The 16131-nt window shown below is 49.2% G+C and overlaps 1 protein-coding gene across 1 annotated transcript; it reads right to left on the bottom strand.

The window, feature by feature from the left end:
- Positions 1-11448: 11448 nt before the first annotated feature.
- LOC117862266 (uncharacterized) lies at positions 11449-15219 on the bottom strand. Its single transcript, XM_034745799.2, has 9 exons — positions 14911-15219; positions 14752-14829; positions 13687-14220; positions 13467-13569; positions 13018-13118; positions 12733-12907; positions 12268-12438; positions 12075-12175; positions 11449-11942 (listed from the first exon to the last, which is right to left on the bottom strand). The coding sequence occupies exons 1-9, from the start codon at positions 15178-15180 to the stop codon at positions 11889-11891; spliced, it is 1587 nt and encodes a 528-aa protein (XP_034601690.1). The 5' UTR covers positions 15181-15219; the 3' UTR covers positions 11449-11888.
- Between the last annotated feature and the right edge of the window lie 912 nt (positions 15220-16131).

Below are 16131 nucleotides of genomic sequence, written 5' to 3' on the forward strand. Positions count from 1 at the left end.
TACCTTGAGATGGCTGGCTTTGACACGTTGACAAGTGTCACATTCTAAAACATACCGGGCTATTTCCGGCTTCATTCCACTCCACCAAAAGGTTTGACGGAGATCATGGTACATCTTATTGCTGCCAGGATGGATTGAGAACTTGGAGAGATGAGCTTCGTCTAAGATCTGCTTCCTCAGTTTGGGGTCGGCTGGTACAACCAGTCGGTTCCCATAATATACGCCTCTAGTTTCGTCTTGCCGGAATTGCTTATATCCTTCATCCTTTAATGAGATCTTCCTGATGATCCGCTTTATTTCCTCATCCTTCACTTGTGTTGACCGGATTTGGTCTTCCAAAACTGAGTCAAGGGTGATGTGGCCGAGGGTTCCATGGGGAATAATCTCCAATTTGAGTTTTCCCATCTCATGACACAGAGTCTCGGTGAAAGCTGTTACCAACAAGCAGTTGCAACGGTTCTTCCGACTAAGAGCATCGGCCACCACATTGGCTTTGCCTGGATGATAGTGAACTTCTAAGTCATAGTCTTTTATCAACTCTAACCATCTTCTTTGGCGCATGTTGAGGTCGGCTTGAGTGAAGATGTACTTGAGGCTCTTGTGGTCGGTATAGACGTTACAGTGGGTGCCCATCAGATAGTGTCTCCATATCTTTAAGGCATGTATCACTGCTGCTAGCTCAAGGTCGTGGATTGGGAGCTCAGCTCATGAGGTCGTAATGCTCGTGAGGCATAGACAATGACTCGGTTGTCTTGCATAAGAACACACCCAAGTCCAGTGCCAGAAGCGTCACAGTACACATCAAACGGCCTAGAAGGGTCGGGCTGAGCCAAAACTGGGGCTGTGGTCAGCAGGTGCTTCAGGGTCTTGAAGGCTGCTTCGCACTTGTTGTTCCACACGAATCTGACTTCTTTCTTCAACAACTCAGTCATGGGCTTAGCTATCTTAGAGAAATCCGGTATGAAGCGCCGATAGTAGCCTGCCAGTCCAAGGAAACTTCTGATCTGGTGCACTGAGGCAGGAGGCTTCCATTCCATAACTTCCTGTACCTTACTGGGATCGACGGCTATACCATCCTTGGAGATAGTGTGTCCCAAAAACTTGACACTATCTAACCAAAACTCACACTTGGAGAACTTGGCATAGAGTTGGTGATCTTTCAGCCGTTGGAGAACTACATGAAGATGATTGGCATGTTCTTCTTCGCTCTTTGAGTACACTAGGATATCATCAATGAACACCACTACAAACTTGTCCAGCTCGGGCATGAACACCGAGTTCATGAGGTACATGAAATAGGCGGGTGCATTGGTGAGTCCAAAGGACATGACCAGGTACTCGTATAGTCCATACCTTGTGGAGAAGGCTGTCTTAGGTATGTCGCAGGGTCGGATCTTGATTTGGTGATAATCTGAACGAAGATCGATCTTGGAGAACACTTTTGCCCCAGATAACTGATCAAACAAGACATCAATGCGTGGCAGTGGGTACTTGTTCTTGATGGTCACAGCATTGATGGGTCGGTAGTCCACACACATGCGTAGACTGCCATCCTTTTTCTTCACAAACAGGGCGGGGCAACCCCAAGGTGATATGCTCGGTCGAATGAAGCCTTTTTCCAACAGATCATGCAACTGGGTCTTCAACTCGGCCAACTCAGCAGGTGGCATCCGATAGGGTCTCTTAGATATCGGTGCGGTGTCAGGGATCAACTCTATGGAAAACTCCACCTCTCTATCATGTGGCATACCAGGCAAGTCTTCGGGGAACATGTCAGGGTACTCACAGACAACAGGGAGGCTTTCTAGACGGGCTCCCGATAGAGGGTATGCACAAGGAAGTGCAGAATTAAGATGCTTCAAGGATAAGGTAGAACTGCCATAGAAGGGTGAGTTGATGTAGAGAGTTCAGGCGGCTGTATCTAGAACCACTTGATGTCTGGCCATCCAATCCATACCGAGGATGACATCTATGCCTTCTAGGTCAAGGATGATAAGGTTTTCCTTGAAAAGGGTTGGGCCTAGCTGGAGAGGTACAAGAGTAACGATCTGATCCGATGCTATCTTCCCTCCCGGAGTGGCGATCACATAAGAGTCCTTAGTGTGACCGACATCCAGCTCACATCTTTCTCTAGCCTTACTCCCGATAAAGCTATGAGAGGCTTCCGAATCAAACAACACAATAACAGCTTGATTTAAAACAAGGAAAGTACCCATCATTACTGGCGCACCTTCGGGAAGCTCGGTCAAGCTGGTGTAGTTGAGTCGGCCTTGTTGAACTTGCACCTTGGGCCTTCTTCCTCTGTTTTCCATGGGGTTCTGGCTTTGCTGCTGATTCTTGTTCCTAGGGCAGTCCTTAGCAAAATGCCCTTCATTGCCGCAGGTGAAACAGCAGCTACTAGCTGCAGGGCGGGGTGGTGCTGGTGGGGTCGGCCGGGGCACCTGTGGTTGGAAGCCGGGAAAACGGGGCGCTGCTGCTGGTGGGGGTCGGGCAATCCACCTTCCTGATTGCTGGGGTCGGCCGGGGGCTTGTGGAGGAACCATCCGGAACTTTCGGGTTGGCTGGCTCGGAAACGCCATGGAGGCCTTCCTCTTCTGGTCGGCCTTGAGGGCTTGAATGCAATCCTCTTGAGAGATGGCCAGATTGACCAACTCGTTGTAGGTGTCTACCTTGATGGGGTTCAACCTTTCTCTGAGCTCCAAGCTCAGTCCTCGGCGGAATCTGTCCTGCTTCTTTTCATCCGTGTCCGTATGGTAGCCGGCATAATGGCACAGGTCGTTGAAAGCTTGAGCGTAGTGCAGCACATCTCGGGTTCCCTGGGTAAGGGCCAGGAACTCGTTGAGCTTGCGCTCCAAGAGACCTTCCGGGATGTGATGCGCTTTAAACGCGGTCTTGAATTCGTTCTAGCTGACCACATGGCCAGCCGGCCGCATGGCATGGTAGTGGTCCCACCAGAGCTGTGCGGAGCCACGCAGCTGTTGAGCTGCGAACCGAGCCTTGTTATGGTCGGGGCATGGGGCGGTGAGAAGCTCGAACTTGGATTCGATCGTACGAACCCAGGCGTCAGCATCGAGCGGTTCTTGTGTCTTCTGAAACAAAGGGGGTTGTGTCCCCAAAAAGTCCTCATAGTGAGCCACATGCGACTGCTGCTGAGCCCTTCCACCATGGGGCTGCTGCTGTTGTCCTTGTACAAGATGCCTTAGCAGCTCGGTTTGAGTTGCTAGGATTGCTTCTAGTGGAGATGAGGGCGGGGGTGGGGGAAGATCCTATCGCTGTTCGCTGCTGCCGGGTACAGAACCAGATCTGGTGCGATGCGCCATCTGCAAGAGTTAGCATTCCATTAAATTCAACAATGGAACATATAAGTTAAATTCTCCAATGCGACTCTTGCTGATAATGCAACACACGTCCTCATAGGGGAGATATACTTTTCTCATCCTCACGTTAGATAGCGTTTATCTTAGCCTTGTACTCAACTCCGGGCGAATCATATCCTACCCAGACTCCTAGAATCCAACTTAAGCCAAGGGGTCGGGCTAGGCGATCCTCCCGAGAAAAAGGGTCGGCAACGATCCACACTAAAAAGGGGTCGGGCGAGGTGGAAACTGCCCCGAAAGGTCGGCGCACCCGATCTCGCGAACCGCGGTCGGCCAACTTGAACAGACTCAGAGAAAATGGCGCGGTGATCACGGCTCAACTCACTTAGTCTAATCATTCCAACACTTTACAAGAGTTAGAGGCTAGACTCATGAATTGACTTCATATACAGCGGTGTTCCAACACAGGGAGTACTCGACTCAAGGCTAACCTATTACAATCCTTTCCAAAATTTAGGCTGTCGAGGAGTACAACAAATAATGAATCCCTGGTAACTCTAAATCTACAAATGGACACTATGAGTAGGAGAAGGGGCGCCATCTTCTTCGATGTCCATACTGGACGCTCCCTCATCCTCCTCGGGGTCCTCTTGAGCTTCGAGCTGCATGTTGAGGGCATGCATATCGTCGAGCTCAGCTTGATGCTCCTCCAAGTGAGCATTGGCAACCGCCAGCTCCATCTCTATTTCCATCTTCTCCTCCGACAGCTCGATCATGCCGTCCATGAGGTCGGCGACTTCTCCCTCGAGCTCGGAGATCCGGTCTTGCATGTCGTGTATCTGAATGCCCCGTTGGATAAGCTGGTAGGTTTGGCCTACCATATCTCTCCTAGCTGACTGGAGGTACCCGTGAGCATCCGCTGCGGTCCGAGCAAAGATGGTCATAGCTCTCCCTTGAAGCTCGATCAGCCGATAGAGGGCTGCCATGCATCTGACGTTGGTGGAGATGGTGACCATGGCGTACGTGGTGGCTAGCACCTCAATATTCCCGACGCGGTCGAGCCATGCCGAGTCCAGCCGGTTCCTGGCGGGGAACATGCCGATAGGGTCTAGTGTGATCTCCAGGGGATGCAGCTGGCAAAACTGGGTGAGAAAGCTGGAGAGCGGCAAACTCCCAAGTGTCCTCCGGAGCAAGGCCGTAGGCTAATATACCGAAGGAGGGCCAGTCTGGCCGCACAGGGGGAGGAGGTACCACCACCTGTACATGGCACGTCTGGATACACTGCTCCAGATATAGTCGTCCGGCGTACAATGGTGGGGACTAGTACCCAAACCATTTCAACGTGTCCCACAAAATCGCGGGAAGCCCTCGAAATGCAGACAGGTGGACTGGAAAGTACCATCCGCTCCAAATAAAACATGCCCGGGGACGGCCATCTGGAACCAAGAAACCAAAACCACGTGAGATAGACTCCAAGGGTCAGGGGTCGGATAGAGAAGCATTCGGCTTTAACCGAGAGCAACTGGAAGAAACTAGATATCCTTAGAACCGAGAAAGAGCTCTTCCGAGCAAGGTTGCTTTAAGAAGAGACTTTACAGATTTCTGGTTATGACGCATGCACGGCCTACCTTACTCTTAACCAAAACAACTGCCCGAAACCTGGGTCTTACGCGGTCAGTGCCGGTGACAAGGCAACAAGTACGTCTCTCCCTATAATAGCTAGTCGGTTCTAGCAACGTCTCCTAAACGAACGTGGTTAGTGTACCTGCAGAAAACACCAACACACGAACCTTTCGTTCCAGCACCCATGAAAGCGTTCCCAAACATTACCGCTCACTATAGGAACGGCACCCATGCGTTTAAGGCTGCATGGACAGCACTTAACCGTGGAAATAGGTTCCCTTGGAATGGAACCGTATAACCCTTCGCATACTCGCGATACGGAATCAGCACACGTGTGATATACGTGGCGAACAACCGTGTTGTTAGGTTCGTTGGAATCGAACCATACCAACCTTCGTATGGATTACATACGGAACCTGCGCACGTGTGATAGATGTGGGCGAAAACAACCATGATGATAGGGCCCTTTGAATAGAACTCCCTATCAACCTTCGCATACTCGTGATGCGGAACTCGGCACACGTATGATAGACGTGGCAAAGTGCTAGAAGGGTTATCTAAAGTGCTAGAAGGGTTAGCAAGATAACCAAGCAAAATATTAGCCACCTGAAACAACCCCAAAATCCCCTAGGGCCTCTCGCACTAAAGTCATCCTTAACGATCATACGAGATTTTTCAAAAAGTTTCTTGCAATTTTTATCTTTTCAAAGAAGTGTTAGGGCTTGTTGTGTTCTCTGTACTGCTAAACCGCTCTGGTACCAGCTGTGGCGGATCCACTTCGGATCTACTTGGTTAAACATGATTTAGCCGCCTGATACGCGACGCTCATGCTTAAGCGGAGTAAACACGAAGGGCCGTCGGATTTCCTCCGATTTAACCACTTGAACAGGACCTTTTTAGCAGACTCACATGAAGGTGAGCGGTTCCAGAGAGCACAACAAGTTCACCGAGTTAACAACTTAACCACTTAGCTTAGTTACGAAATAAACATCAGAGTTTTACAGGATTTTTAGAAAAACAACAGAAGGTAAAACACTAGCGGAAGCAATCGTCGGGGTCAGACATCCCTGGTGAGGCCAGCCGGGACATCACTGATCCCTCTCCTCGCCGTCCGAGGAGGGATCCCACTCGACCGTCTAACCCGGAGGGAGCTGGGGCGGCCAAGTGCCAGCAGGAGAAGGGTCGGGGGCAGCAACTTCACCTGAAAAACAGGAGCCACAACAAGGCTGAGCTACTAAGCTCAACAAGACTTAACCGATAGGAGTAAAACTACTCCACACTTCTAGACATGCAGGGCTTTTTGGCTGAGGGTTTGTTTGCCAAAAGCGCTAAGGAAAACACTATTTTCAAGTTTTAGCTCCAGTTCTAAGTTCATTAACCGGTCTAGGTTTTGCAACCTATTCTAAGCAATCATAGAACCAAAACAAGATATGTATATATCAACAAAACCATGTCATCATCAGATTCCTCATTTACTCAGGGTGACATAGCGATCAAACAATCTCAAACTGTGAGAGGCAGACGAATCGATTCGAGTTCTTTAACCATGCATGGTGAACCTAACCTCACGACATCCGCGCACCCGGAGGTCGCTTCCTGTGTCGGCCTTCCCCATCAATCCCCTAACCCGTGTCGGGCCCATTTCCTTTGGTGCAAGGTTCCACAGACCCGGCCTCTGCCGTTCTGTGACCACACTTGCCACCACGTGCGACAACCAGTAGGGGAAACTCCGTTCCAAGAACAATGGGGCGACCGCTCACGTCTAGGTTCAATCCGGTACTCGGCTTCCTCATCCCATACTAAGTATGAGGTTAGTACTTTCAAACACTTGATCACGAACACCACCACTGTCGGGCCTTAGCAAGTTTTTATAGACAGACGGGGCGATCATCCGACCACCAAAGAGTTACCCAAAACCCTGCCCCGTCCATCGTCCTTATAGTTGTAACAGAAAGTAAACATCCAACTCCTACAACTCGCGAGTGACAAGGAATCACTCGGCTTTTACCATCCCCTATTTAAGCAAAGCAACTACTTGGTCCAACAGCTAGTGTTCAATCATGGGAAGCTAAGTCATGCATCTAGGGTTTCAAACAACTCCTATACGTAAATGCACAAGCATGTTTTAAGGAAGGCATGCGCAAGTTTGGAAAACAATGCAGGGTTTGCATGCAACCGGGGCTTGCCTTCAAGCAAGGAGGAAGAGAACTGTTCGACTTCGGGGGTGGCTTCGGCTTCTGGGGGCAGGAGCTCCGCTACACCGTCGTCTTCTGGCACCGGGTGTAGCTCGTAGAAGCCGTCGGCGAGGCGCAGCTCTACACGAATGCAATGCAAGAGTTAGCATAGACGGTTATTTTAACAGCAACACTTGCAAGTCTGAGCCCAGAAACTCGCGACAAAGAGCAGGAGGGTGGGGAGGTTCAAGGGAGCTCGTGGAGATCAAGAGGTAAGGGTTGGAAGGGAACTTATGATCTGATCCTTGAACTAGAGGATGTGGTATACTAGGGATCCTCAGACGCAAGCGCTGAAGGGTTCCTAAGTTTTACACATACACCCTCGGGTTGAAGAAAAAGATCACAGCCGAGCCCTCGGGCGATGCGGATAAGGGTCGGCGGAACAGATAGGGTCGGGCGAGATGGAACCGGGGTCAGGCGGAGCAGACTGGGGTCGGCAGCTTACCTTCTTCCTACAAGGAAAAAAGCTTGGGGTCGGGAAGAAGCAGACTTGGGTGGAGGGATTAAGGCTTTGAACAACGGCTAAGTCCGACAGTGCTCCGGTGGCGGCGGTGCTTCTTGTGGATCACAAGTGAGCTTTTACGCAGCACGGAGGAGCAAGCGGCTGGGTGGCTTGGGGAAAACGGAGTGGAGCTGAGAGGAGAGTTCCTCAAGGACTTAGGGTGTGGTGCTGGGAGCTTGAGCAGGGAGCAAGAGAAATGGCGGAAGGCAGCAATGGCGGAGGGAAATCCGGCGGGCTCGCGCATTCCCTTTTATAGCGGCTGGGAAGGGAGAAGGGAAGCGGCGCGGGAGAGAGAAGGGGAGAAGCAATGGAGTGCTCTGCCGGGGCGGCGATTGAGCGACGAGGGCGGTGGTGCAGGACTTCGGGGATGACGCCAGCGGTCATTGGGCTCTGGCGTCAGGGCGGCGTAGGAGCGGGTATGCCGGTGGTTGAGATTTGGCGGAGGCGAGCGTCGTCGTGCGGTAGATTTGATGGAAGCGACCGGGTTAACGGCGCTAGAATCGAGGGTGCACAGGTGAAAAGACAGGCAGCCGCGGGCGCGCGGGCGAGCGAGGAGCAACAGATTGTCGGGCGACTTCTGACAGGGCGGGGAAAGGAGCTATTGCTGCCGTGGTTGGGGTTGGCGAAGGAGGAATCATCGGGTAGCGAAGACCAGGCGGCGCGACTGTGTTCGAAGTGACGGAAAAGACGGGCGACGTCGGGCTCTGCGGCCGGGATCTGGCGGTGTGATGATGGGCGCGGGAGGCAAGGCGTTGCAGAAAGGTTGCAGAGGGGCTTCCGCTGCCATTGGGGAAGGGGGCGCGAGAATCCATTCGGTCGCGGGTCAGAGACGAGGCTGAGCGGTGGGCGTCGGAGAAGATGAGCCATGCGGCGGGGAGACTCTTAAGCGGGCATGCAACTCGAGTGCGCCTGTCGCGGAAGATCTGGGGGAAAAAGATCTCGCGGGTCCACCGGTCAGATAGAACGGATGTTCGGGAAAGACTTAGAAGGATCCGACGGTGGGCTGGTTTTGGCGGGGTCGAAACTGGATCGAAGCGGGGAGGGGTCGGGTCTCAGGGGTCGGGACCGGTCGGAAGGTTGAACACTCGACTTAGGCGCGGAAAACTAGACAGATGATCAGGGGCTAGGATTAAGATTAACTGGGAAGATTTGGGGCCGGTCGTCACAGAAACACCATGGACACACGTCAAAGTGATATCCTACGCCCAGCCTCCGAGCCCCCGAGTGCGAGGACTAGAGGAGCCACAGAGGCACGCTGCGCCCAGCCCCCCAAGTGTGAGGACTGGCGAAGTCACGGAGGCACGCCGAGTCGCCTCCCACACCGAGCCTCCGAAGCCTGGGAGGTCGGCCTGGTGGCAGGAGGCACACCGAGTCGCCTATGGCATCCAGCCCCTCAGGCTAGGAGCCAGCCGAGTCAAGGAAGCACGCCGAATCGCCTCCCGCCCCAGAGAGGTCGGCCGAGCAGCAGGAGGCTCGCCAAGTCGCCTCTCGCACTTGATCCCGAGCCTAGGAGAAGCACATCGTGTCGCCTCCCGCACCCAAGCCAGAGAGGTCGGCCGAGCAGCAAGGAGGCGCGCTGAGTAGTTTCTGAGCTATAAAAAGACAATGCAAACATTATGTAGCATAATGTAGAATATTTAATGATTGAATAAATCGGAAGTTTGATTCGTTGTCTCTTGCGTATCCTACTCTTGTAGCCAGATAATTTCCCCGAGTAGTTAGCCCGTTACGTTCAGGCACTTGACCCTGCCGGGGTGTTGCCGAGCGGACTCGAGTGTTCTTAGTAGGAAGCGACACATGAGGGTCAGGCTTCACGGATTAAGGCGTATGCTACCCGAGTACTTTAGCAACCGTTAAGAGGGACGGACAAGCCGCAAAGCAGTCGGAACTGTGCGGAAAAGCACCAGCATGAGCTGGGCACCCGTGGGGTGTAGCCCCCGACTGCTCGTGTAGTGGACGGACCAAGCTGTATAAGCAGTCAGGGTGCGACCAAGGTGGTCGGCGAAAGTCACAGAGACAGAGGAGCCGAGGTGGTCGGAGTAAGTCACGGAGACATGGAGGAGCCGAGGCGTATGTAGATATACGGAAACCATAAAATTTAATTGTAAATAAGACTTAGCTTGATTCATGATCGAGTCGGAGAACCAGTGGGTTGGTCTTTGCGTTTGGGCTTAGAAGCCCACGAGCGTTATCTTAGTTGTTGTGGTCGGCAATCAGCCCTCGATGAAGCAAACTAGTTGGGATTCGTCCCAACTATCATGCCGGTCTGAGTGGTTGAAGTAGTTGGCGACATTGACTGTAAGCAGTGCGTGGCGTTGTTGGTTGGCTCGTAAAGCTGCCACCGAGCGCAGCAGACTCACATGAGCTCCGACCCACACAATCTGTCGTTGGGTGCTCGGCAAGTTAGCCGTACGGATTACGGAAGATCATGCATATGCATCAGGTGAGATAAATAACGTATTAGGGGGCGTTTGGATGTCAGAGGCTAAACTTTAGCCCTTCACATCACACATTCGGATGCTAATTAGGAGGATTAAATATGAGCTAATTATAAAACTAATAGCAGAACCCCTAGGCTAAATCGCGAGACGAATCTATTAAGCCTAATTAATCCATCATTAGCGAATGGTTACTGTAGCACTACATTGTCAAATCATGAACCAATTAGGCTTAATGGATTCGTCTCGCGATTTAGCCTAGGGTTGTGCAATTAGTTTTATAATTAGACTATATTTAATACTCCTAATTAGTGTCCAAACATCCGATGTGACAGGGGATAAAATTTAGCCCCTCCCTGCCAAACACCCCCTTAGAACCAATATCGACCAATCACACGAAGGAGTACTTCAAATCAGATATATGATAGGAAGAAGAAAAATAATAGAAAAATTATTTCCTTGTTCACATATACCTCTTGTAGAGGCAAACGTGGAGTCAACGTCAGGAAGCAGGGATATAGGAATCCACCCGCACCCTTCGCGTGCTTGTCAAACCGATGCAGATGGAATCATGGCCGGCGGCAGTTTTGGTGTAGATGAGTACAGCTAGAGCAGCAACTATGATGACAGAGAGCGTGTTGGTGGCAGCTGTTTGCCCCGTACAGGTCCGAAATAAAAGGTCGATAGCTTCTCAAAAACCAGATTGACCTGATAAGAGAACGACTCATCCGAATTTTGAATGATTGCCATCAAATTCGCTGAGGAGGACTTCACGATCACCCCTACCTGGCACACCAACTGTCAAATTTAGTGACCGGCCGTCGACCAAGGGGTACCCAGATGGTTGATTTGTGGGCAGAGAGGATTGCAAGACTATGAACTTGATGATAACGCAAGGTACAAAACATAGAGATTTATACAAGTTCGGACCTTCAGTGTAGCGTAGTACCCTACGTCCTATTTGGAGGATTATATTGCACCCTGCGCTCGGGTGTTGGTTGTTATGTTGAGCGATGGGATCCGTTCCTCTCCGAGAGGTACCCCTACCTCCCCTTTTATAGTCCGAGGGTTAGGGTTACATGGTAGGACCCCTAGCCAATTCCTATAGATGAGATTTAGTCGGATTACAACATGCGGGAAGCCCTAGCTGGACTTATCTTCTACCTTCTTCGTCAAGTCAGTCCGGCCCATTAGTGGTCGGCTGGGGCCTCCATGAGGGTACCTGGGTATCTATAACCGTCGCGGCCATATGTATCAGATTATGCAAGAGACTGGAAGTATATCCTTTATCTTAAATCACATTGCTATTTTCTCAAATTCAAGGCACAAGGTCGTTACTTAAATATTTAATTCCCAAATGATACAACATAAATGTACATTTTTTTGTTTACACTTACATGTCAACAAGGGTATCCACCTGACACAGACAAAAGGTTACATCGTCAGAAGCCCTGTATGATACAGTTTCTGCGACCTAAGCTACAGCTTCTTGTTCGGAGTACATGTAACCTACAGTATATTTTCTACCTTTTCTTCACAACAAGATTAGCACTAACTTCTCCTCAAAAAGGAAGTGAGAAGTACTAACTGATATACAGTAGCATGTTTACAGTGATACATCATATGATCGCGGACATTTACCTATTTTTCTGGTCATGCATTGAGGCGGCGATGGAAAAGATTGTTCAGCCCAACTTAAAAACCTTCTGAGATGAACATGTTGTCGTATACTCGTATGTTACTCAGTGTTAGCATAATATAACCAAATCAACCACTAGTCATGGCGAGAGAGGAATTCTATGATGCATGGGTAGACTTCATCGATCGCCTGTGTAAAACAGGAATGGTATCATTGCTGATATAACGAAATCATGATGCAAAGATCGATCTCATAAAAGGTGGCACATTCAATGTGAACACCTCATGCTAGGTGTCACTTGTCAGGAGACAGAATACATACCAGTCGACCTCCGACCAAATCATAATGTGCATAATGTGGGCCCTGTGGCTTTCCAAACACCCTATACTTCACCTTGTGCTTCGGAATGAGTTTTGCAGTTTCTAACAAATGGGAATCAGAGACCAAACTGAAATTAGCAATCTGCACGGAAAGGAATTGAGCTAGCAGGAGATGGAAGCAATGCACTCCCTACCGTAAACAGCTTCTGGAGGGCAGATGAGGTCTTTATCTCCAGCCAATGCCAGGACAGGGGTCTGGCACTCTCGCAAATGATCCTTGTACGAGAAGGTTCCATTTCGATTGCATAGTCCACCTTCCCTAAAAGCAGTCGTGAGTTGCAGTACAACCTTTGCAGGCACTGTACCTGCAGATTGTATGATAATATCAACTTCTATGAACATACACATCTTTGTAGATCCAAAATAGCAGTGATGCATAATGTAGTAACTATCAGAAATAGTACTAACTCCTTTCTAGATATATGACGTTTAGAACAAGTTAATTAGTTCACACATATATTTAAACATGGAGCGAATACACAACTAATTGTATAGAACCACAGCTTGCATTAATGCAAGAGAGCAGAACAGGTAGATAATAGATATATACCATTACATCAAGACAACACAGTGTCAGTGTGTAACGAAAGACTACTTACAAAAGTTGTTGAAAACAAGCTTAGACAACAGCTCTGGGTGCATCATGTCCTGAGCTGATATTTGAGGATTAAGCCAGGAAAAAAGATATGGTGGACCAGATGCCCACGGATATGCTGCTGCCAACAATGTACCCAATGGGACCGCAGGAACATTAAGAGCCTGTGCAGGATGAGCCTGACAAACAAACTCATCAGTCTATATTTATTGATGAAAAATATTGAAGGAATCGATTAGATATAGATGCTCATAAAAATCATCTCAAGCTGTCAGTTTGTTTTACTCACAAGAGGCAGTAACAGCTTCAGCGATGAATTGGATGTTGTATAGTCAACAGAAGAAGCCAAAGTAACAATTGCAGCTAAATTTGACGGAACTCCTTCAAAACCTTGAAGATAGGGGAAAATCAAATAAGATATGGTACTAAAGAATCAGCTATTGAAAGGCAGTAAGCTCTAAAGAATTATGATAATTCTCAACAAACAGACAGCTTGAACTTGCATTTTAGCATATAAAAGGATCTGAAGTTCTGAAAGGCCGGGATCTATAAGTTGTTCAAATGCTGTTATTACAAAACATACTTACTAGCCGCTGTTAATCAAATGGCACTACACATTTGATAAGTCAAGTGAAGATTTGGCTCTCATTTATATTCTGTGTAGAAGAAAAGGGAAAAAAGAGAAGGGGGCAGGGGGCTGCATGAAAGCTCAAACAGAAAGCAGTATCAGTGTCTCACCAGATCTCGAAAGCATTGCATATAGTAAAATTCCGCCCATTGAATGTCCAATTGCAAGCAACTTCCCATCTTTTGTTTTGCTGTGTTGTCTAATGTATTCCACCTGTACAAATAGGTGGTAAACTTGATATATTTCACGAAAAAATAATTATTACACTAACAGCTACAAGATCTGCCTGCAATTTGAAGTAACAATTTTGAATAGATCATGTCCACCCACCGCAGCAGGTATATCCTCCTCCAGGTAATGGTCGAAGTCCCAATTATATTCAGAAGTTAGATCCATCTGTGTTGATACAAAGCGCTCCCATGAATCCAACTGGTCCTGAAAATTCTTCAAAAGACGTAGACTTTCTTCTCTCACTGGACCAATAATGGTAGAGCTCTCTACCATTTCTGAGAGAACAGAAACTTTTTCTGTGATCTCGTGGAAATTTCCATTTGTAGCAGCTTCTTCCATAAGCTTCGAGATTCGATCAAAAAAATTTGAAAGCTCTGCGAGTAAAGGTGGTTCATCCAAAGCAACTATTCCAAGGTCATCACAATCACTAGCATAGCCACTAGAACTCTGAAGGGAAGCAGCCTCAAATGCACCCTGTTTATCAAGAGGCTGAATACTACCAGAGGCATCCTGAAAAGTGACCGAGCCAGATGCAGCAGAATTTTCATATTCACGTATACTCAGACCAGCACCTCTTACTTCAACTATCCATGTATCAAATCCTTGACTAGACATGTGACGGGCAAATGAAGCCTGAAGGGAAATCAATAGAGCAAGGTAAAGGACAAGCTAGATAACACCAGTCTTTTTAATAACATGTTGAGGAATACAATGAGAGTGCAATTGTGGCAACACGTGAATGACAAAGGGAGTGAACGAATTCGGAAGTGCATGAGCATGAACATTAACAACCATATGTGTAGAAGTGGATGATGCAGGGACGCATGGCTATAGCTGGTCAGATGCAGATTCGAGTTTATGGTAATGGAAGAGCTGAAAGATGAAAAGTATGCAACCTGCATTCACTAGCCCCATCAAAGAAACTGCTCCTGAATTCACTAGTCCCAACAAAACTCCAAAGCAAAAACTGCTTCTGGATTCACTAGCCCCAACAGAACTCCAAAGCAAAACTAACTTTGATCGCACAACATTACACCTCCTTCTCCGAAATCAAATTCCCGGAACATAAGCTACACAACACTGCAGATCACATTTCAAGTTTCTAACCACAATCACACAAGTTTCATTTCAAGAGGAACAGGAAAGTAGGGAGTCCCTACTCACCCCGGGGGAGAGATCGAATCCGATGGCGTTCGTGCCGACCCCGGACAGCAGCATCAACGGGTGATTCCTGACAGGAGCCTGCACGCACACAAGCGAGCCAAATCAAATCAGACACGGCTCTTTCACAAACCAAATGGAACCAGCCGAGACAGCACATACATTGCGGGGAGGCCTGTACCGCCAGAGCGCGAGGCGCCACCCGGCGCCGCCGACGGGAGCGTAGTGGAGCTCGTCGGCGGTGCAGACAGGCGGCTTGGGCGGCCGCGAGGGGGCGGCCGAGGAGGCGGACGACGAGACGGAGATCGGGGGTGAGTCGGCGCGGATTGGAGCGAGGACGCGGCGGGGGAGGCGAGGGGCGAAGGGGGCTTCGCCGGAGCTCCGGCGAGTGGCGCCGCCGGCGAGGGTGGCGGGGATTGGCTGGAGAATCATAGCTCGCGTTGCCGTTTTGGACCTTCCGTGTCCTTTTTTCAAGGTGGCCTTTTATGGTCGCTTGGAACAGAATTGCTTTGGTCAAAAATCAAATACTCTACGTAATTCCTTTTTTTCGATAAAGAAATAAAATAGAGTATTCATAACTATTGGTTTTTTTAAATCAAATCATATTTACTCTTACGTAACCTTTTTTTTCTTTATAAAGAAAATTCGAATCAACTGTTTCTTGCAAGAAGTTTGGGGTCAGGCGGTTAGCACTACCAATTGAGTTGGAAGCATCTTTATCAAAAAAAAAAATTGAGTTGAAAGTGCAAGACAATGTGAGTTTTTATTGATATAGTAGAAAAATACAAGACTTAGCCCTAGGAGGCTTAAGTAGGAAAATGAAAAAGAAAAGAAAAAAACAGACTATACTCCGCCTGTGGGATTGAAACATCAATGCGGGTAACACTCAACTCAAAACCGCCAAATACGACCGGTTGGATTGGGACCTCAACGCAGCCGCACAACTCCACTTGACAACGATAACTGTATCGAAAGCCTTATCGTAGCGCCCTCCAACAATCTCACTCTCATGTAGTCGCCAAAACCAACCGATGTGACCGTGTTGATAGGGACCTAAAAGAAAGCATACCACACCGCACCAAGAAGGCCACCACCATGCGGGATCCTTCGGCGTAGTACCACTGCAACACCATACTCCATCTAATAGAGTGATACCATCAGATTCGGACCTCTCGCAGGCTGCCTTGCAGTCGTCAGCACGAAAACACAAACACGCGGGAGCCTCACCACACTCGTCGTTCGACTCTACCTCGCTCTTGTCGCCTTGAAGAAAACACCGCGCGCGGGGGCCTCACCACGTCCGCCACAGTACTCCATGCCACGGATCCGTTTCTAGTGTCGCCATCAGAATGGAGGGCAAATCTGCCCCACTTCCCAAGGTCC

This window comes from Setaria viridis, chromosome 6 (genome assembly GCF_005286985.2).
Source record: "Setaria viridis chromosome 6, Setaria_viridis_v4.0, whole genome shotgun sequence".
Classification (NCBI taxonomy): Eukaryota; Viridiplantae; Streptophyta; class Magnoliopsida; order Poales; family Poaceae; genus Setaria; species Setaria viridis.

Excerpts from the sequence above, each read along its gene's own strand:
- LOC117862266 (XM_034745799.2), bottom strand. The coding sequence starts at position 15,180 with ATGATTCTCCAGCCAATCCCCGCCACCCTCGCCGGCGGCGCCACTCGC. Across the intron at positions 12,439-12,732 it reads GCTTGTTTTCAACAACTTTT|GTACAGTGCCTGCAAAGGTT; the intron begins GTAAGTAGTCTT and ends TACAATCTGCAG. Across the intron at positions 11,943-12,074 it reads ATTTGGTCGGAGGTCGACTG|GCGATCGATGAAGTCTACCC; the intron begins GTATGTATTCTG and ends TGTTTTACACAG.